Here is a 22886-nt window from a genome sequence, read left to right as displayed (position 1 = left end):
AAAAGGGGCATCTCTGGGGAAAACTTTGCTGGGACAGAAATCCTTCAGTGTGTTTAAAGCCACAAAGACTGCAACACTTTATTGACACATTTTGTGGCCACAGGGAAGATGGAGAAACAGAATGATCAATGAAACAAAGAGTGGCTTTTTAAATGGACAATGTGATAAAATTATAACAAAGAAAAAATAACCCCACAATCAAACCAATAAGAAGTATAAAAGATGACTTTTATTACAAGTGGTTTTCAGAAATTTGCTAGCAGTTTAATGTTCCTGAAAGAAACCAGTCATCAGTGTCCACACTGAAGCCTTGATCTCTTGATTCCTCAGGCTGTAGATGAGGGGGTTCAAGGTAGGAGGCACCACCGAGTACAAAACTGACAGTGCCAGATCCAGTGATGGAGAGGAGATGGAAGGGGACTTCAGGTGTGCAATAGGGCAGTGCTGATAAACAGGGAGACCACAGCTAGGTGAGGGAGGCAGGTGAAAAAGTCTTTGTGCCATCCCTGCTCAGAGGGGATCCTCAGCACAGCCCTAAAGATCTGCACATAGGAGAAAACAATGAACAGAAAACATCCGAGTGCCAAACAGGTACTAACAGCAAGAAGCCCAAGTTCCCTGAGTTGGGAGTGTGAGCAGGAGAGTTTGAGGATCTGTGGGATTTCACAGAAGAACTGGCCCAGGGCATTGCCATGGCACAGGAGAAGGGAAAATGTATTGGCTGTGTGCAGCAGAGCATTGAGAAAGCCGCTGGCCCAGGCAGCTGCTGCCATGTGGGCACAAGCTCTGCTGCCCAGGAGGGTCCCATAGTGCAGGGGTTTGCAGATGGACACGTAGCGGTCGTAGCACATGACGGTCAGGAGATAATACTCTGCTGAGATAAAGAACAGAAAGAAAAAGATTTGTGCATCACATCCCGAGTAGGAGATGTTCCTGGTGTCCCAGAGGGAATTGTGCATAGCTCTGGGGACAGTGGTGCAGATGGAGCCCAGGTCAGTGAGGGCCAGGTTGAGCAGGAAGAAGAACATGGGGGTGTGCAGGTGGTGGCTGCAGGCTACGGCGCTGATGATGAGGCTGTTGGCCAGGAGGGCAGTCAGGCAGATGCCCAGGAAGAGGCAGAAGTGCAGGAGCTGCAGCTGCCGTGTGTCTGCCAATGGCAGCAGGAGGAAGTGGCTGATGGAGCTGCTGTTGGACATTTGCTGTTTCTTGGCACAGGGATCTGTAAGAAAAGTAATCATGGAATAGTTTTGTTTGGGGAGAACTCTAAATATCCCAGCCCAGCTTGGTGGCACTTTCCCCCTACTGCCTGCCCAGGGCTCTGCTGCCTGGAGCTGTCCCTGCCATCAGCTGCTTCCCCGTGCTCAGGGTTGGGCCCTACCAGTGCTGCCAGAGCCCAGTCCAGCCCTGGAGGCTCAGCTCTGCCCTGCGGATCCCTCCAGCACAGGGCAATGCCCAGGGCCAACTCTGCCTCTGCAGGCTCTGATGGCAATATCACAGCAACCCTGAGGAGGCTGGAACAGTGACACTGATGCTGCCTGTAGAGGACCTTGTGCTGATTTCTCCCTTCACCTTATTTATTAAGATGTAGTGAATTTTTTTTTTTTTAATTTTTCTCAACCTGAACTGAGAGATGAATATCAGTGTTCTATTTCCCATCCAGGCAACTCAGTGCAGTAGATTTAATAACAGCTCCTGCCTTGCTGTGCTCCCTGTATAATCTAATTCAAAATGTTCTGCAGTTAAAAGTTATGCTAGAGTGATGACACGAGTCCTGAAAAATGCAGCATACCCACCACACAAGTAGAGCATTTCCAAGCCTTCCCGGCTGTCTCCTTCCACCCAGACTTTGTTCCCCAGTGCTGGGAGCAGCTCCCAGGGCTGGCTGAGATCTGTCCCTTTCAGGCATCAGGGTCCCTGCCCCAGCATAGCACCCTGGGCTGCAGGACCCTGCTCAGCAAGACAGCCCTGGATACCCCTGGCTGCTCTGCACAATATACAATCAGAGAATGTACTCACAGAGTCTGTAGGCATTGGGATATTTCGGCTTTAGATCACTGCAGGAACTGCTGCTGCCTTGTCCTGCAGCCAGAGTCTTCCTGTGTCAAGGGCTGGGAGTGATTCTGCCCCAGTCACTTGTGAGCATCTTCTCAGCGCTGACTGATTGAAGTTCTCTGTGCCTCTGTGCTGTTCTTGGGATGGCTGCAGGCAGTGCCCCAGCCCTGCTGGGCCGGGAGAAGGGCTGCTATTCAAGAGAAATGTGCTTTTGAATCACTTCTGGGTTTCCAAGGGCTCCTTCTGTTCCAGGAGCCTGGCCCAACTCAGCAGCACAGACACAGCACAGGGACTTTAATGACCCTCTCAGGGCTTTGGTGCTGTTTACATTAGACTCAGTCCCTGAGAGAGTGTTCAAGAAGCTTCTCAAGATCTCAAAATGAGGTTTAAAGTCCAAAGATTCTTGAAGTTGTAATGGGTCCAACTGAGGGATATGGTTGAGAAAATGTCCTCAGGTTCCAGTTAGAGAAGAACACTGGAGGCAGTGACAACAGCTGGGAACAAACAAGGGAAAAGTGTCTCTGATGCTGAGCAAACCTGGAGTGTAGAATGACGTCTCCATATAAGGTTAGGATTGGACCACATTGGACCTGAGCTCTGGAAAAAATGATGTCCACTTTAACACCAAATTAGTGGCAAGAAGTCTTAGTCTGCTAATTTGGAGATTTGGTGACAGCGGGGCCTCACCAAGAAGTCAACTGTTCCACTACGGAACCTCAAGGAACAAAGTAGCGTTTTGACACTGTGGGGCTGTTCTATGGGGCTGCATGGAACCAAAAATCCATTTTGACACAGTGGGGTCACATGGAATCTATGGTCCATTGTTATACTGCTGATCCAAGGAAGCCATGGTGACACTGTGGAACCTCCTGCAGCCATGGGTGCATTGTGACACTGCAGAACCTCACGGAACCACTGTAACCATGTTATACTACAGAACCTCGTGGAAAAAAGGGTCCATTTTGACAATCCAGAACTATTGCTGAGAGTATGAAAACTATGGAACCAAAAGTCCATTATGACCAAGAGACCACTGTGGAACTGCATGGCACCGTGGATCCAGGGGGCCATTGTGACACTGTGGGGCCTCATGGCACCAAGGACATCACTGTGGCACTGCTGGGCCACATGGTCCCAAGGGGCCAGCGTGAAGCAGCAGGGCTGGGTGAAACCAAAAGACCATTGTGGCTTTACAGAGCCCTGTACAGCCAAAGGGCCTCTGTGATCCTGCAGGGCACCGTGGGTCCATGGAGACCATTGTGGCACTGCCAGGCCCCATGGAATCATGGAGAAAATTGTGATGCTGTGGGTTCCCACAGAACCAAGGGGACATGAAAAAGGTCTGGCATGCTTGGCATCCCATGGACCACCAGACAGGTCAAGATGAATTTTGCATGACGAGGGCTACCTCTCATCAGCCCCTGGAGTTCTGGGGCTCTGGGCTTTCCTTCCTATGGAAAAGAACTTTCTGTCCTTCCTGGTGCCCATGGCCAAAATTGGTACCACAAGAGTTTCTCTCAGACAAAAGCTGCCATGACAACCAGATATGGCTGTCTTTGCCTCTGGTGGTCAGCTCTCATCTGCCCCTGAAACACTGAGTCTGTTCTTTGCTTCCTGTGGAAAAACCCTGTCTTTCTCATCCAGGGCCAACGGCCAAAACTGGGATTTGGCCTCCCAGATTCTATCTGTCCAAGGATTGCTCCCAGACAAAAGTAGCCAGAACAGAGCGGTCTGGCTGGTCTTGTTCCTCTGGTGATTTTCTTAGATTATGAGCTCAATGTTATCAATTGTAAATACTTTGGAGAGGGCCCAGAGAAATCCTAAGATGAGGTATGCAGGCTTCAGGACCACATTATAGGGACAAAGGAGCTCTGTGCTCAGGGGAGTGGAAACTGAGGACAGTGGAGGAGAGCCATCAGAGTGTTTAAAGAGCTGTTTCAGAGACACTTTTGATATAGTGTAAAACAGCCTAAGAAACAAAGAAAGAATGAATGCAAAGTGCAGTTGGGATAGTCCAGACTGGATGCAAGAAGAGAGGAATTTCCCTCCCAGGGCAGGGCTGTGGTGCATCACATCCCCTTGAAAAAATCTTCAGCAGCCCAAGGCTGCCCATGTTCTTCTTCCTGCTCAACCTGGCTCTTAGCAACCTGGGCATCATCTGCACCACTGTCCCCAAAGCCATGCATAATTCCCTCTGGGACACTAGGAACATCTCCTATGCTGGATGTGTTGCTCAGGTTTTCTTTTTTGTTTTCTTTATATCAGCAGAATATTATTTCCTGACATCATGTGCTACAAACGCTACGTGTCCATCTGCCAATCTCTGCACTATGGGACCCTCCTGGGCAGCAGAGCTTGTGCCCACATGGCAGCAGCTGCCTGGGCCAGTGCCTTTCTCTATTCACTGCTGCACACAGCCAATACATTTTCCCTGCCCCTGTGCCAGGGCAATGCCCTGGGCCAGTTCTTCTGTGAAATCCCACAGATCCTCAAACTCTCCTGCTCACACTCAAACTTCAGTGAACTTGGGCTTCTTGCTGTTGGTGTCTGTTTAGCACTCACTTTCTTTCTGTTCATTATTTTCTCCTATGTGCAGATCTTCAGGGCTTTGTTGAGAATACCCTCTGAGCAGGGATGGCACAAAGACTTTTCCACCTGCCTCTGTCACCTGGCTGTCATCTGTTTACCAGGACTGGGTTTTTTGCCTACCTGAAGACCCGCTCCATCTCCTCCCCATCTCTTGATCTAGTTCTCTCAGTTCTGTACTCGGTGGTGTCTCCAGCCCTGCACCACCACACCCTACTTATCACACCATTCCTGATCCAGGCCAGAAGCCTTTATCCTTCTTGGCCACCTGGGCATACTGCTGGCTCATGTACAACCTGCTTTCCATCAGTGCCCCCAAGTCCCTTTATGCCTGGTCACTGTCCAGCCACTCTGTCTCCAGCCTGTAGTACTGAAGAGTTGTGGCCAAAGTGCAGGACCCAGCACATGGACTTGTTAAACCTCACCTTGTTGGATTTGGGCCCTGGATCCAGCCTTGTGGGAGTCCAGGGTTTTTCCCTGGCTCCTTTGGGGGTGCAAAAACCCCCCTGGCAGACCCCTCAGAGACCCCTGAGTGCTGCCCAGGAGCTGCAGGGGCTGGATTTGGCTCCTTGGGAGAATCTGCCCACATTGAGAGAAGAGACACAGAAAATAATGATGAGTAGAGTGTAAATTAGAATGTTAGAACGTAGATAAATAGGTTTTCTTGAATGTTTATGATAAGGGACACGTGGCCAATATGGAGAATTTGGGGGGTGGACACCTTTTCCTCCTTCTTCTCCATGTCATCCATTTTGGGTGACACGCTGGCCTCTTGGATTGGTTGGGGTCAGGGCTGGACCATTTAATAAAACTGTATTGTATTGGTAAAATTTTGTAAACATGTAATACGTAGTACTAACTATATAAGATAAGCCCTGCCTTGACCAGGCAGATTCTCCCAAGGAGCCAAATCCAGCCCCTGCAGCTCCTGGGCAGTACTCAGGGGTCTCTGAGGGGTCTGCCAGGGGGGTTTTTGCACCCCCAAAGGAGCCAGGGAAAAACCCTGGACTCCCACACAGCCTGTTCAGGTCCCTCTGCAGAGCCCTCCTACCCTCCAGAAGACCCACACTCACACCCAGAACGCTGTCACCACAGTCTTATGAGGCCCTAAAATGTCACAATGGTCTCTAAGATTCCCTGAGTCCTCCCTTTGTCACAATGCCTCTTGGGTTCCATGGGACCCCATGACGTCCCCAAAGTCCCTTGGATCCCTGGGCTCCACGGTGTCACAAAAGCATTTTGGTCCCCCAAAGCCCTGCAGTGCCCCAGTAGACCCTTGGTTCCATGAGGTCTCGCAGTACAGTAATACTCTCCTTGGTTCCACGGTGTCACAATGCCCTCTTGGTCCCAAGAGGCACCACCATGTCAAACATGTTTCCTTCATTCCCTGAGTCCATGAGGAGCAGCACTGGCCCCTTGGTTTCATGAGGCCTCCGAGTGCCACCATGAATTCCCTGGTGCTGCTCTGTCACAATGGAGCCCTGGTTCCACAAATCCTGCATTGTCACAGGGACCCTTGGTTCCATGGGGCTCCACAGTGTCATAATTGTTCCCTTAGTTCCAAGAGTCCTTCAGTGGAACCATGGTCCCTTGATTCCATTGTCCCCAGACTCTCACAAGGCTCTCCTCGGTTCTGTAGGGACACAATGGCTCCTTGGTTCCACAAGACCCTGCAGTGTCACAGTGGCCTCTGTGGTTCCATGAGGACCCAGACTGTCACAATGGACTCCTTGCCTCCATGTATCCCCACAGTGTCACAGTGGCCCCTTGGCTCTGTTGTGCCAAGTTGTATAGAGTGTCACTCTGGTCCTCTCAGTTCCACGAGGCCCTGCAGTGTCACAATGGCCCCTTGCTTCCCCAGGGCCCTGAGTGTCAAAATCATCACAGAATGACCCAGGCTGGAAAAGAACTTTGAGAGCCTCAAGTTCATCCTGTGACCCAACACCACCTTGTCACCCAGACCATGGGACTCAGTACCACATCCAGTCTTTCCTGAAACACTTCCAAGGGTGGTGACTCACCCACCTCCCTGGGCAGCCCATTCCAATGCCCAATCACCCTTTCAGTGAAGAATATTTCCTAATGTCCAGTCTAATTGTCCCCTGGTGCAGCTTAAGGCTGTGTCCTCTTGTCCTGTCACTGTTCCCTGACAGAAGAGCCTGACCTCCACCTGCCTGCACCCTCCGGTCAGGGAGTTGTAGAGAGTGATTAGGTCTCAACTGAGCTTCCTCCAGGTAAACATCCTCAGTTCCCTCAGCTGATTCTCACAGAACCTGTGTTCCAGACCTCTCACCAGCCTTGGTGCCCTTCTCTGGACACGCTCCAGCCCCTCCATGTGTTCCCTAATTTTTGGTCCAGAACTGGACACAGCACTTGAGGTGCTGCCCAAGTAGTGCTGAACACAAGGGAAGAATCACTGTCCTGTTCCTGATGGCCACACCATTCCTGATCCATTGTAGGTCCAGGTGTTGGATGAGGGAATTAGAGGGAGGGGGTGGGGACAAAGTGTTATTTATTGTCATCCATGAAGGGTCTTGATTTTCATATCTATTCAGACTTCAATAGAAGATTCAGAGGTTCAATATCAACTAGACATTGCTGGTATCAATCAATAAATATGAAAAGAAATCTGGACAAAATACTTCTCCCTGCATTGTTTTCAATATAGTATATAGTATATAGCCTATTCATTTTGAATACACTACTGAAATCTGTCTAATTAATCACAGAAGAATTGAAAAGTTAAATCATTCCCAGGGACTTTTCTTGTTTGGGTGGTTTGAACAAATACTTTTGAGTTTTTCTCACTGAATCCCTGAACTGAAGAGGTCAAGAAAGAAGAGTTCAATATTAAGTTTGTCATGGATTTAACATTGGCCAAATTGCCAGTGCGCCCACTAGAATTATTTACTCATTTTCTGCTGTGAGATGGGATTGGAGGAAGACAAAACTAGCTCAAACTTTAAAAGGTACAAAGAGAAAGCTTTATTACTAGAAACTACAAGGAAAAAAAAATCTCAATAAATCATTCAGAACATTTATCTTCCCCCTACAACATCTTTTCTTTCACACTGATAATGTACAGAAATGGATCAGTCAATTTACCATCTCTATAAATAGCCTTTCACCCATTTACTTGGGTGAGCAGAACTTTTCATCAGTCTATGGAGATTTTACCACAAGAAAACAGTTTTCTCCTGTCCTCTGTGTCACAGTGAATCAGCCATTCAGGAGAATGTAAATCTGATCACTGTGTAAAAATCCCTTCCTCGACTTACAGTTTTCCCATAACTATTTTTGAGGACCATATCAACTTATGAGGCAGCACTCACAGGCTGATGGCCTCCCCTCCCCCTTGGCCCAGGGGTTTTTGGAAAATCTTATCAGGGGCAGCATTCCATCTATGCCATGGGCTGGTCTGGCCACTCTGGGGGGAGGGGGAAGCAGGCAGGATCTCAGCAGCCGATGGCGCTGTCTAGTAATTCCCCTTTCCCAAGTTACTCAAAATTTGGAAGAGGACAGAAACAGAAGAAATACAAAACATAGAGAGAGAACGACAAAAAAGATACAGAGATGCACACTCTTGGATTCCAGTACTGTTCAGACAGAAATTCCAAGAGGAGGTAGGGTCAAGATGTGCTCTTGCCTAGTGGTCTGCCTGAAATTCTCCTTGGTCTTCCTGGGTCCTTCCCCCAGGTAGGACTTTTGGTCATTTGGTCACTCAGGAACTGGGCTGGGGCTACAGAGATGAATGTGGAGCATTGCCTTTGGTGTGACACAGACCACAGGAGCAGGCAGGGACTTGGACTTAGCATATGCTCTGTGTTTTTTTAAGCCTCTGGACCCTTATGGGCCTCCTGCAAGTGGGTATTGTGATTGCTCGGGCAATCAGAGCCTGGGTCAGCACCAGCCCACTGTGTGACTGATTGACAGCTCATCCCAAGGAGTTTGGGGCATTGATCTCATCCAGTCTCTGACTGTGACCGTGGTGACACTCAGAACCTCATAGAACCATGGGTCAGTTGTGACAAGGACACTAGCAGATCCAAGGACACCATGGAGACACCATGGAACCTCATGGAACTAGAGACCATTGTGACATTCTTGTGCCTCATGGATTCAGTGGGACCATTGTGACTCCAGACCCCTATGGAACCAGGGGTCAAGGATGAAGCTCTGGGGCTCATAGAACCAAGAAGCCATTGTGAAACTGAAACAGGGAAAATTAAAATTAAAATTAATGAGTTAAGGGTAAAAATACAGGAGGATGCTTTAACTAGAAGGGGACTGGCAAGATTCTCTGAGTGCTTAACATTCACTGTTTTGCAAGAACAGGAGGACAGAGCAAGGCTTCAAGATAAGATAGAGGGGCAAGAATTTGCAAGCAGGATGGAAGAGTGAGACACATTCCAGATAACAGGTATTCCTTAGACCCTTGAGCCAGCAAAAACTGGTATCAAAGTCTGGAAAGGAACCTAAGACTAAGATGCAAAGAAGGTGAGGTTAAAAGTTCAAACTGAGAGGGAGACTTCTTGCTTCATCCCAGACAGCCACTAGAACAACCAACAAGGAGGAATGTGAAGTCACAAAGTGACGTGGAGGTAATTTTAATACGAAGCAGGGACAGGGTGGATTAGGAAATGAACATGTATTAGGTGCACTGTGCAATCCTAGTTTGTAGAGAATAAAAAGAGAGGTGCAGGTCACCAAAGGTGTGCATGTTTTTGGAGGAGCTGTCCCCCATGCACCTCAGTGCTGAATAAAATACATGTCTATATCTTACTTTTTGGGTTATAAAGTTTTTCTATGCATCAATTTGGGTGACCCCACTGCTCCCCTGAGATTTCGGGGTGCCCTCTTTGCCCACCTCAGAGCTGGAGCCGGTGCAGAATGACACCTGCACCGACCACACAGACCAAAGCACCTGGGTGTACATGTGCTGCATCATCTCCTGAGGTAACTCAGGACTCCCTTCCACCTCTGGGGCACTCGCCTGGAGTTTTGGGGTAACCCTGAATGTTTGAGTGCCCCCTGACAGCCCCCCCACCACGGAGGGTCATCTGTGTCCATGTTGACTGAAAGGATGCAACAGTGACCATTATCTTTCCTCAGCCCATCCAGGAGAGTCACGACATTTGGGTGCTCCAAACATCACCTAGACATCTCCAAAAATCACCTGGATACACCTGGGTAGCCCCCAGTATATCCTGGATCACGGCAAAAATCACCTGGATACACCTGTGTACTTCTTGGATAACTGGATCAACCAAAACCCCCAGTCATCCCCAAAACTGGTGTCCCAAAAATCTTCATTGCTTTGACTAGGTGGACCTGGTGTCCCTAAATTCGCATTGACATCAATGGCTAAACCCAGTGCCCCAAAAATTTTGTTGCTAAAAATCTCTATTATGGCTTCAGAATTCCCAGAATTTGAACTGAAAATGGAGATTTTTGGGCTTACCTGGAGGCACAACTCCAGCACAGGTTGCAGGTGTGGGATCAGGTATTTGGAACTGACTTCCAGGAATTCATCCAGGACTTCTACAGAATCAGCATCATGATCCTGGAAGGGAAATTCCTGGAATTGAGCCCAACATTTCCCTCACATTTACCGAAGTTGTCTCATTTTAGCACCAAAGTTCCACAAAAGTCCTGCTGAATTCAATGGATAAGCTGAGTGTCCCTAAATCCAGCTAGACTTAAACAGGGTAGATCTGCTGTCTCTAAATCCCTATTGATTTCTTTTGGGTAGACCTGGTATCTTTGAATCCCTATTGATTTCAATTGGCAGGCTTGATATCCAAAATATGCCTGTCAGAAGATCATTATAACAAAAGATGGGCAATTCAGAGACATTGTAAAAGACAGTTTATTGCTTTATTGCACCACTCTGATAGAAGGGTGAGACATTAAAGGTGTTACGCAGAATACCGTAATAACAGAAGCCATCTCATTCTTAGTTACAATGCCTTACATTAGTTTTTTAGCCAATCACATATTTCTATGAACTTTGCAAATGTCTTTTATCACCAATCATAAATAGTTTTGCTTCCCACAGCTTTGCTGCCATGTGCATTTTTCAACCAGTCATATAACACTTCACAAACTAGTAATGATATATCTTAAACTTCTAACTAACTAACTAACTAATTAACACCACCCTGTCACCCAGATCATGGGACTCAGTGTCACATCCAGTCTATGCTGAAACTCTTCCTGGGACAGTGACTCATCCACGTCCCTGGGAAGCCCATTCTAATGTCCAATCACCTTCTTTGTGAAGAATATTTATTAATGTCCAGCCTAAACCTTCTTTGGGGCAGCTTTAAGTCTGTGTCCTCTTGTCCTGTCACTGTTCCCTGGGGAAAGAGCCCAATTCCACCTGGCTGCACCCTCCTGTCAGGGAGTTGTAGAGGATGATGAGATCTCCTCTGAGTCTCCTCCAGGATAAACATCCCCAACTCCCTCAGCTACTCCTCACAGAACTTGTGTTCCAGATCCCTCACCAGCCTTGTAGCCCTTCTCTGGACACTCTCCAGCTCCTCCATGTCCTTCCTAAATTGGGCCCTAGAAGTGGACACAGCGCTTGAGGTGCTGCCCAGCCACTGCTGAGCACAGGGCAAGAATCACTGCTCTGGGCCTTCTGGTTGCACTGTTCCTGATCCAAAGGAGCCTGAGGGGTTGGATGAGGGAAATGGTTAGGAGGGGATGGGGATGGAGACAAAGTGCAATTGATTGAACATCATCAAGGGTCTTGACTTTCATATATATTCAGACTGCATTAGAAGGTGCTGGGGGTCAATATCAGTTGGACAGTTCTGATACCCATCTATAAACAGGAAAAGAACCAGGAGAAATCACTTCTCTGAGCATTGTTTTCAATTTAGTATATTTACGTGGAATACATTTTTGAAATCTATCCAATTAACCACCAAAGATTTGAAAACTTTATTAAATTATCCCCAGGAGCTTTTCTTATGGGTGTTTTTAACAAATGTTTATGAGCCTTGGTCACTGAATTCCGAAACTGAAGAGATCAAGAAAGAAGAGGCCTCTGGAGTAGTAAAATTCATCAGCATCCTCCTAGTGGCTGAGGATGTATCCTCATCAGAGCAGGAATGATGGAGCAGAAATAGGAACAGGTGACACACTGATCAAACCCACTGACTGATCACACCTACTGACCTTACCCACTGACCACATCCCACTCACCACCCAAATGACCATACCTCCAATGATCACACCCACTGACCATAACCACTACACACACTCATTGACCACACCCATATCCTAGAAACCAGTGCCAGCACCTCACTGACCACACCCACTGACCACCCCAATGACAAATCCCATTGACCACACCCTGCTGACCAACCCAACGACAACCCCTCCGAAAATACTGAGCACACGCAGTCTTGATGCTTTCTGCTCACTCCTCTAAGTTATTTGAAATCCCCCATCTCCAATACCTCAAACAGCTGGCTGCTTCCTTCTCCTATTTGACCACACAGAAATTCCATAAATACACACTTGTATCTCAAATGCAAAAAGTTAAACTACAAGGGGAGCCTTACAATTCATTTTACCAAGCTGGCACCATTCCCAGTCTCTTTTCAAAAATATCCAGATTCTCTGTCTTTAAACCTTAACCACAGACTGGACTCACTATCTCAAACTGATCATGTGCTACTTCTCAATTATAGGATCTCAGGAGTTCCAGGACACACCTGGGGCACATAGGTCTCCGTTTATTAGATATACAATGCCGTCTCTTTTTGCTCCCTCTACAGAGGAGAAGGACCCAACTTGGTTGTCACCCTGGTCCACAATGACTCATCGTCCGCCCACACAAAAAGCAAGGAGTTACCCTTATTAGTCCCCACCATTGTGGGTTTCTGAAATTATTCTCAACTGGTGGTAATTCCTAGTCAAAAGCCAAATAATTACTTGTTCAAAGATAGCCCTTTCAGAAACTGTCCAGGAAAGACCCAAGCGATGAGTACCCATCAATTTTTGATGATTAAGATAACCAGAGCCATCAGGAAAGCTACATCTGAATGCCAGCTTCCCATAAACCGAGATCTGCATTCACCAAATTCATTGTTTCCCAGACATGGTTTTGTCCAGCCCAATGCAGAGAAAGACTACATGAATGTGTGCAACAACAAAAAGAAAGACCTCTGCTCCAGGCTATGAAAAACTGTATAAAAACTGGACTGACCAAGGCGGCTTTGTGAGCACTGGGGGATCCGATGCCATAGAGGTTGGATCAGAGTGTGCTCACCCGGCGCCGATCCCGGGCTCAGTGCTCTCCTTTTTTGATTGTGGGTAAGGAGGATCGTATTTCAGTCGCAAAAATAATTATCACTTATTCTTATTATATTTAATTCAGCTTAATCTCGTTTATAACACCTTCATCTACAGCCTGAGGAATCAGGAGCTTGAGGATGCCCTGAGGAATATGACCACTATGTGTTTCCAGAAACAATCAAGTGCCTGTTTGTTTCTGCATAGCATTCAGAATGGAACTCATTACAGACTGCCCAGACTGCTTAGTTCCATGTGTTTCTATTTGGTGTGTTCTACTTTTTCTTTTTTATTTTTTTTTTTTTTAACTTTTCATAGTATTTTACATAAAGGGATGCCTTTAGTCACAGTATTGCTACATCAGTATCTACTGTGCTTGTGTTCAGCATAGACAGTAAGGAGACATGATCGTTGTGCATTGAGGTAAAATAAAGTGTCCTGCTCTGCCCTGTGTGACCCAGGTGCTTCCCCAGCCCTTCTCTGTCTCTGCAAGGGCAGTGCCTGTGAGCAGAGGTGGAGGGACTCCCAGCACAGTAGCAGAGCCAGGGAAAATGGCCCTGGCTCTCCCCACATCTGCTCTTCCCAACTCCACCCTCTCCTTGCCAGCCATTCTGTGGCTGTGAGGCCACAGTGCTCTGGCAGCTTGGTCACTGTCCTGCTGTGTGTCCCTGCTGTGAGCACAGGCAGAGACAGGCCATGGGCACTCCTGGGACACACCTGGGCTCCAGCACAGCAGCTCCACCAGCAAAGGCATCTCCTGAGGGCAGGGCAGGAAGGCTTTGTTCTCCTCCAGAGTCAGTCTCAGGAACAGGCACAAAGAACAGACTCTGAAGATGATCCTTGTGTTCCCTGTTCTTCCAGGGCTCAGTGGGATGAGATCAGGGTCCCAGTGTGGCCATCAAGGGACTCAGGTCTGGGTCAGGTTTGGCTTGTTGGTGGCCAGTGCCCATCAGACGGTGAATGGTCTGTGCTGAACCTTGCTGGGGCTCTGCAGCTTGTCCCAGGGCTGATGGCAAGGCAATGTTTGCCTGCAGGGCCTTGGGAGCTGCCAGGAGAGCACAGGGGACCTGCAGGGACAGGGTGTGCCAGGGAGCAGCAGGGAGTGGAGCTCACTGGGCACAGGCCTGCCCAAAGTGGGGTCAACTGGAGATCAAGGAGTGAATGTCTGCTGTGACCAGGAGAGCTCTGCAGCCCAGGGACACAGCAGACACAGGGAAAAGAGTCTGGCACTGAGAGCTCTGAGCCACAGGGACACAGCAGGCACAGGGAAAGGAGTCTGGCACTGAGTGCTCTGAGCCTCAGACACCTTCCCCAGGAGGATGCAGGGCAGCCCCAAGGGCATCTGGCAGCCCTGGAACAAGGCAGGCACCTCTGAAACTCTGCATGGCCCCAGCAGAGCCTATGTGGGAGGGGGTCAGTGCAGGGAGCACCATCAGCTGCCTCTGTGTCCCAGGCTGAGCAGCAGAGCCCAGCAGAGGCAGCCCAGGGCCCCGGGCAGCACAGCCCCCGTGCTCTGCAGAGCAGCAGCCCCGGCTCGGGCTCTGGGAGCAGGGCAGGGGCTGCAGCAGTGGCTGCTCAGGCCAGCACAGACGTGTTCCCCTGGCACAGGCTCTGTGGGCAGCTGGCATGTGCCAGGAGCAGAGCAGGAGCCCCTGGGATGCAGAGAAGCCCTGGAAAGAGGCTGCCCTGTCCCTGGGGCAGCAGCAGCTGCCAGAGAAGCCCTGGGGCCAACTCTCTGCTGCTGTGCTGGGCAGGGGACTGGCCCTGGGGCTGCAGGAGCTGCCTGAGCTGAGCATCTGCAGAGCATTCCAGACACAGAGAGGCTGTCTCTCACCTCCAGTGCCTCCAGTTAAGCCTGCAGGAGGCGACCCTGGCTGGCCACTATGCTTCAGCCCCCTCACAGTTTACCCAGACAAGTCCAATGCTGTTCATGCCCAGCAGGGTCCCCTGTTCCCCTGGGTTCCCCCAATTCCAATAGGGCCACAGCTTCCACCAAGGATGTTCCACAAATCCACCCCAGAGCGTGACATGGGGACAAGGGGCCGGGGCTGTGTGACCAGGACATCAAGGACGTGGATTATCCAGGTCACTGGGGCTGGTTTGGGTTCCCCAGGGCAGTAAAGATGTCTGGTAGTTGGAGCAGGGTGAGGGAAGGGCCCCCAGGATGGGGCTGGAGCCCTTTGGCTGTGAGGAGAGGCTGAGGGAGATGAGTTTTTCCAGCCTGGAGCAGCGAAGGCTGAGGGGCTCCTCATGCCAGCACGGACAGGAAGAGTTTAAATGAGTCAGGCTGGTTTCAGCATTTCCTCAACCCCAAAAGCAGCATGGCTTACCTTTCTCCATCCACCACTGAAAGCTTTGCTAACAGGGCATTTTCCAAGATGTTTTCACCGCACTCCAGGCAGAGCATCCTGATACAACACCTTGATTGTGTTTGTATCTATCATAGCATCATATTTCTGATGAAAAAATCAAAGGGTTAAGAGATTAGCTGAGGAATAGAAGGTATACATATAATGATCAGAGTAGAAGCAATGTAGAAAGTTAATAATCAGTGGTTGAACCAGTAGAGATAAGAAAATAAATCACTTGCTTGGCTTTGTTGTGTCAAGTTGGGCAGTTGGAATATTGTTGAAGTGAAGAAACCATAACTGCACCTGGGCCCTGCAACCAGCCAGAACTAGGTTGGGAACTTGAACTACGGTCAAAGGGCCTGAGAACCTAGGAACAAGACCAAGGTGAAAAGCTGAAGGCAAGGAAGGCTCCCTGACTTCATCATTAGGAGACCTCTGACCCATTTCAAACACCCACTGACCCATTTGAAGGAAAGAACTGTGCAAGGACTGTGCAAAAGAACTTAGAGCTAATTTTAATACAAAGTGAGGGTATGGGGTGTTAGGCAACTCATATCTATAGGCATATTGGGTAACTAAATGAAGAGGCAAGATTTTGATGGAAAAAATAAGGCAAGAGCCCTGGGTATTTTGCACATCCTTGTGGGAGATTTCTCCTGGGCTTGCCCAGCATTGTAATAAATATACTACTTTCTAACTTAAACTGGTTGGAGAGTCTTTTTCTCTATCAATTGGCGAGTTTGCCATGAGAAACTCTGGTTGCAAGAGCAACCTGGGCTATGGATGTCTCTGGGACCTTCCTGGAGGGACCTCCGGTCCCCAGCTGCTCATCATGGGGACAGACAAGACATGTTGCTGGACTGAAGACAAAATTGTACGTTTAAAATGATGTGTATGCCTGTCAGGCCTACACATGGCTAAAAGGCAGCTGACAAGACGCAAAAGACATTTTATTCTCAGCACAAGCCTGGGCAGTTTTGTTTGCAATCATTGGGAGGGTGCAGTGGCCACAGAAAGGGTTTGTTCTGTTGGGGAGATCCACCAGCAGTTCTTTGGGTGAACTGGGCAAATCCTTGTTTATTGCTGCTATTTTAATAATTATTTTGATTGGGTCCTGCCTCTGTGAATGACTGTTTGTGTGATTGGTGAGATGTACTTGGGAAGAAGCGAGCGGGAGCTTGGATCTGTGTTTTAGTTTTGGGCAACTGAAACGGCTGGAGATAAACAAAGTGATTGGGAGATCGCTAAAATTGCTGTATACTGTGTGCTGTGTTGACAAGAGGGGGATGCTTTCTCCCTTAATAAAGAGATACCCTTCCCTGCAGTGATTTTGACTTTTGGATTCGGGCTGTGTGTGGGTAATTCCGGTTTAAGGGGGACGGTATTCCCTGTAACACTCGGTGTTTGGGATTAACCGGTCCCCTGATGCCACTGGTGTATTGTGTATTTTAGAGTAATATTGCCACCTTGTGACAAAAGTTACAATTGCAGCAAACTGGTAATTTTTTCCTGTGTTTTCTGTGTTGTTAACTGGATGGAATATATCGAACTTCAGCAGGGAGTTTAATAGTTTTGGACTGGGAAGAGTCTGCACAAGAGGGTCTGGACATTCAAGAGAGAAGAGGAACAGCTTGATTTTGTGGGTGTTATGAGGCTTTAGGGGCTTCTAGAAGTTGGCACTTTTCATGGTTACTGTTACATTGCAAGTTTTGTGAAAAAACTTGTTGTTAATGTTCCTCTGATAGACGGCAAGGTCTATGCTCTCAGTGTAAATCGAGACATCCTAACCAAGCTAGTTTTGAACCTAAGATCCTAAAGTTTCTTTGTGGGAAATCACATTCAATACCTGCAACTCAGGTATGTGTGTGAGAGAAAGCTTGGGAAAGGACTGTGAGGCTGTGTGGAGAGAGATTTGGGTGGAAACAGGATAAGACAAGAAGGAGGAGGTAATGAGTACTAGACAAAGCAAGGAGATTTCTAAGGCTAGTCCTTTAGCCTGTATTTTGACACACAGGAAAGAGTTAGAAGGGTATGGAGGCACTGAAAAATAACAAAGTTTGATCAAATTTCACAGACATATCCCTCAGCAGAATCCATTAAATCTTCAGGAAAATTTGGTGTTCCAATTAAACTTTGAAGTCTTGAGAAGTTTCTTTAACACACTGAGGGACTTAATCTGATGTAAACAGCACCAAATCCCTGTGAGGGTCATTAAAATCCTTGTGCTGTGTCTGAGCTGCTGAGCTGAGCTGGTCTCCTGGCACAGAGGCAGCTCCCAGGCTCAACCAGGAAAAGCTTCAAAAAGACATTTCTGGTGAACAGCAGCTCCTCTCCCAGCCCAGCAGGGCTGAGGGCACTGCCTGCAGGCACTGAGGGGACAGGAGCCAGGCACAGACAGGCTAAAGGCAATCAGGAGTGGGAAGACATTGAGCTGAGACTTCACTTGAGGAAACATCTTCACAGCCCTGGACATGGTGAGTGTGTGGGTGCAGGGCAATGTCCCCTGTGCTCCTGGAGGGATCTATTAGAGCCAGCACATGTGTCAGGAGGACTCTGCCAGTTTTCCTGAGGCACAGGAGCAGGAGGAGGAGGAGGAGGAGGAGGAGGAGGAGGAGGAGGAGGAGAAGGAGGAGGAAGAGGTGGAGGATGTGCTGCAGAGCAGAGCTACCCTGGGCACTGTCAGAGGGACAGGGAGGATGGCTCCTGCTGCCAGGGACGGCTGCAGGGGCTGAAGCTGGGGCTGCAGCCAGGGCTGTCCAGGGCTGTCCTGCAGAGCAGCTCCTGCAACCCTCAGAGCTCTTGGCCAGCCCAGGACATTTGCCACCTGGCCAGGGCTGCTCTCAGCTTTCTCCTCAAGGCAAGGGAAAGGGGATGTCAGGTGTGTCTGTGTCACTGAGACTCCTGCACTGTCCCACTGGGCATCAGCAGATCTGCCTCACATCTCCCTCACAAAGTGCCTCCTCACCCTCCTGTGCCTACAGACAGCAGCAACGGCACCTTGGATTGCAGCATCTCAGTTTGTCTGAGCTGCCCATAAGGCCCTGGCCTGGAGATGTCCCTGGGCAGTGCCCTGTGCTAGAAGAGGTGTACAAGGCAGAGCAGAGCACCCAGGGCGGGACTGGGCTCTGGGAGTACTGTCAGGGAGAAGCTTTGGTTGCAGAGAAATAGCTCCCGGTAGGCAGAGCATCAGGCATTAGAGAACCACACCAGTCCTGAATATCCCTCCCTGTCCATCTGCAGAGGAAAAAAGGTGGGGGTTTAGAGAGATTGGTTTTGAAACTGGAGTCTGAAAAAGTTTTTTTAAAGAAAATTTTATGTGTGAGAACTTTGTAAAAGCAGGAGGTAATGAGCAAAAAGCAGATGTGTAGGACCAGCAGGTCTGACAACACAGGGGCACAGGGAGGCCTTTTATCCAAAAGGGATCCTAAATCTCTGGCTCGGAGAAATAATGAATTTGAGCCAGCAACTCAGCAGCAAAACCAAAAACTCAAAAATAAAATACTTTTACAAATTACAACCAAAGTATGAGAAGATAATTTGAAAGGATTCTAAAGAATATTTTCTTTAGAATTGGCTCAAATAATTTGTTCCCACCTTGTCAAAATCTTCTTTCAACCAGTCAGAATTCCCAGAGTGCAGCGATGTCCAATAGCAGCTCCATCAGCCACTTCCTCCTGCTGGCACTGGCAGACACGCGGCAGCTGCAGCTCCTGCACTTCTGCCTCTTCCTGAGCATCTCCCTGGCTGCCCTCCTGGGAAACGGCCTCATCATCAGCGCCGTAGCCTGCGGCCACCACCTGCACACCCCCATGTTCTTCTTCCTGCTCAACCTGGCCCTCACTGACCTGGGCTGCATCTGCACCACTGTCCCCAAAGCCATGCACAATTCCCTCTGGAACACCACGAACATCTCCTATGCAGGGTGTGTCATCCAGCTTTTTTTCTTTGTGTTTTTCATTTCAACAGAGCTTTCCCTCCTGACCATCATGTGCTACGACCGCTACGTGTCCATCTGCAAACCCCTGCACTATGGGACCCTCCTGGGCAGCAGAGCTTGTGCCCACATGGCAGCAGCTGCCTGGGCCAGTGGCTTTCTCTATTCACTGCTGCACACAGTCAATACATTTTCCCTGCCCCTGTGCCAGGGCAATGTCCTGGGCCAGTTCTTCTGTGAAATCCCACATATCCTCAAACTCTCCTGCTCCAAATCCTACCTCAGGGAATTTGGGCTTCTTGCTGTTAGTATCTGTTTATCATTTGGTTGTTTTGTGTTTATTGTTTTCTCCTATGTGCAGATCTTCAGGGTTGTGCTGAGGATCCCCTCTGAGCAGGGACGGCACAAAGCCTTTTCCACCTGCCTTCCTCACCTGGCTGTGGTCTCCATGTTCGTCAGCACTGGCACATTAGCCTACCTGAAGCCCCCTTCTGTCTCCTCCCCATCCCTAGATCTGGCCCTGTCAATTCTGTACTCAGTGGTGCCTCCAGCTCTGAACCCCCTCATCTACAGCCTGAGGAATCAGGATCTCAAGGCTGCAATGTGGAGACTGATGACACAATGATTTTAGGAACATTGAACTGCTGGCAAATTTCTGCAAATCACTTGAAATAAAAGTTGTTTTTCATAGTTCTTGTTGTTTTGGTTTTGGAGTTTATTTCTGTTGTTCTGCTTTTCTATTATATTCCATTAAAAAATGTCATTATTTTGCCATTATCCTTTTGTTTCTCTCCATATTCCCTGTGGCCAGAGACTGTGTCCATGAGACCCTGTGCTCTCAGGGGCCATAAATGTACTAAAGGATCTCCAAGGAAAGTTTTCACCAGAGTTACCCAATATGTTCCCTTCTCTGGAGCTGCAGCAGCAATGCCTGTGTGCAGAACTGGGGCAGATTAGTGCTGGCACAGCAGCTGTGCCCAGCAGCAGCAGCATTTGGTGCTGCCAGTGCTGCTCCCCTGCCACTGCTCTGCTGCCCTCCTGCTCCTCATGTTGCTGCAGGGCCTGAGTGCTCTCAGGGCTGGGCACAGCCCTGGGGGTGGCAGTGCCGGGGCTGCAGCAGGGACAGGCCATGGGCACTGCTGGGGCAGCGCTGACACCTCAGGGCAGGGCCTGGGGGCTCCAGGCTCCTTGGTCAGGCTCTCTTCACAACATTTGTCCAGGCCAATGTTGAGCAGAGAAAACCCTGTGAGCAGCCTCAGGCTGGCTGTGGGCAGGCTGTGGGCAAACAGCATGGCTGGTGCTCTGCAAGGCCCCTGCAAGGGGGAGACCCTGGCAAGGAGCAGCAGAGCAGGGGCTGATCCATCCCCACTGTGCTGGACAGCCCAGGGCAGCATCCCAGGGTGTCCTCATGCAGCTGCCAACAACATCCCCCCTCTGCAGCCCTGGCCTCTCCCCCAGCTCACACAGGTGCTGTATCCTTGCAGGCACAGACACAGCAGCACTGGCTCAGGAGCCCCTGTTTGCACTGCACAGAGCAGGCGTCAGCACCCCCATGGTGCTGCTGTGGGGAGATGGAGCTGAGTGAGCACAAATGCATCAACCTCTGGGGCCAGCAAGGTCTGGGGGACACCAGGAAAAACACTCAGGTTTGTCGTGACCTATGCAGTCAGCCACAAAGTTTGTTCCCATGAGCTGTGAGTTTCCTGTCCCACTGCAGACACTGTTGCTCAGAGCCACAGCTGCGTTTTACCCACCCCCACAAAGCCCTGAGCATTTCCTCTGCTTCACTTTTGCTTTCTTTCTTCCTTCCTGATCCACATTTATGCCTCTTGCCCATCCATGTCCCCTCCCCTGTAAACAGCCCATACCTATTTTCCCATTCGTCTATGGCTGCACTTCCCATTTCAGTTCCTGAGTTGGCACCATGGGAATATCCCTTGTGCTGCAGGATCATCCTACAAGTGCTTCAGGAATTGTCTGCAGGGACCTGCAGTGCCTCGTGCTGCTCCCTTGCCAGAGGCACCACAGGCCAGGGGGGCACATCTGGGCTGCTGTGTCTGGGTGTGGGGCTCCCTGTTGTGGGCAGTGAGGAGGGGCTGGAGAGGCTCTGCAGGACTGACAGGATGGGCTTTTGGGCTGTGTGGAGAAGGTGAGGGACCTGGGCTGCTGAACCTTCTGAAGAGAAGGCCCAGGGCTCATCCTGCAGCTGCTCCATGGGGGGTTTCAGAGAATCACAGAGTCAGCAAGGTTGGAAAAGTCCTTGGAGATCATCAAGTCCAATCTGTGTCCTGACACCACCTTGTCTCCCTGAGATTCCTCTTCTCTGGGATAAACAACACCAGCTCCCTCAGCCACTCCTCACAGCACTTGTGTTCCCCACCCCTCACCAGCCTTTTTGCACTTCTCTGGACACACTCCAGCCCCTCCATGTCTTTTCTAAATTGGGAGGTCCAGAACTGGACACAGTACTCGAGGTGCTGCCTAACCAGTGCTGAGCACAGGGGAAGAATCACTGCCCTGCTGCTGCTGGCCACACCATTCCTGATCCAGGCCAGGAGCCATTGGCTTTCTTGGTCATCTGCGCATACTGCTGGCTCATGTCCAGCCTGCTGTCCATCACTGCTGCCAGGTCCCTTTCTGCCTGGCTGATGTCCAGCCACTCTGTCCCCAGCCTGAAATGCTGCAGGGGTCATTGTGTCTGAAATGCAGGACCTAGGTAACAAGGTCAGGCAGACAGGCCTGGATTTCCCTAGATTCTCCTTCCAGCCCTTCTTGGGCATGGAGTCACATTTGCACCTCCAGTCTTTTGGAACCTCCCTGATGAGGCAGGACTGATGAGAAATGATGGAGAGTGTGGACACCATTGAAGGCCCAGGCAAAATTTGCTAGGCCTTTTCAGGCTCGAATCTCTTTTTCTCTTTCTCATTCTGGGAAACGTTTCCCATGCTGAGACAGTTTCTCAGCTCCGGCCTAAGCCTTTCCCAGGATGACAACATTTGGGAAAACAGAAAGGAATTAATAATAAAGATTAGCACCTGGTGTTGACTGAGAAACAGTTCTCACAATTTGTGACAGGATTTGTTTTCTTCTGTTTTCCAATGGACTGCTGTTCTGTTCGAGACTTGAGAACCACACTATAAATATGGTTCCGACTTTCACTGAAACGCTTCTATGGCCTCATAGCTGGGAAAGTCTTTGTCATTAATATACACGACTCCTAGTGTGTACGGCGACAGGCGAGCACCTCCCAGCAGCTCCCTCATCCCCTTAGTATAAATAGGAATGCTTCATAGAGACCTGTGAGCACCTGAGTGGTTTGTTAGGTCAGCAGTCCTTCCTCTTGAATTACAGGGGTCTGTTCTGCTCCCTGCCCCATCTACCAGCTCAGCAGAACATTTGTCCTGAGGACAACTTGCTTTATTTTTGAAAATATGATAAGGAATAAGCAATAAGGAATGTAGGTTGTCCTTACCCTTACTATTGCCAATAATGTATTGAAAAAATAATTTTTGTTATCCTTCACACAGGTGGCCAGTTTAAGCCCTAATGGAGCTTTCACCTCTCTAATTTTCTTTCTGCATGTCCGAGCGACAGCCTTAAACCCTTCCTGAGTTTCCTGCCCCTCTATCCAAAGATGATGCAACCTCTTTTTTCCC

The 22886-nt window shown here is 49.3% G+C and overlaps 1 protein-coding gene and 1 pseudogene across 2 annotated transcripts; one reads left to right on the top strand and one right to left on the bottom strand.

Moving 5' to 3' along the window:
- Window positions 1-264: 264 nt before the first annotated feature.
- Window positions 265-1196, bottom strand: LOC306815607 (olfactory receptor 14J1-like; annotated as a pseudogene). The gene has a single exon. The product of its transcript is annotated as an olfactory receptor 14J1-like (transcript).
- Window positions 1197-18937: 17741 nt separating this feature from the next.
- On the top strand, window positions 18938-19855 carry LOC306815606 (olfactory receptor 14J1-like; the record flags this gene model as incomplete). The annotated part of the gene is made up of 1 exon (XM_079332179.1): window positions 18938-19855. The coding sequence occupies one exon, from the start codon at window positions 18938-18940 to the stop codon at window positions 19853-19855; it is 918 nt and encodes a 305-aa protein (XP_079188305.1).
- Window positions 19856-22886: the final 3031 nt, after the last annotated feature.

Source organism: Erithacus rubecula (genome assembly GCF_903797595.1).
Source record: "Erithacus rubecula genome assembly, contig: scaffold_169_arrow_ctg1, whole genome shotgun sequence".
NCBI lineage: Eukaryota > Metazoa > Chordata > Aves > Passeriformes > Muscicapidae > Erithacus > Erithacus rubecula.
The sequence above is the reverse complement of the archived record's forward strand: the minus strand, read 5'-3'. Positions and strand labels throughout refer to the sequence as shown.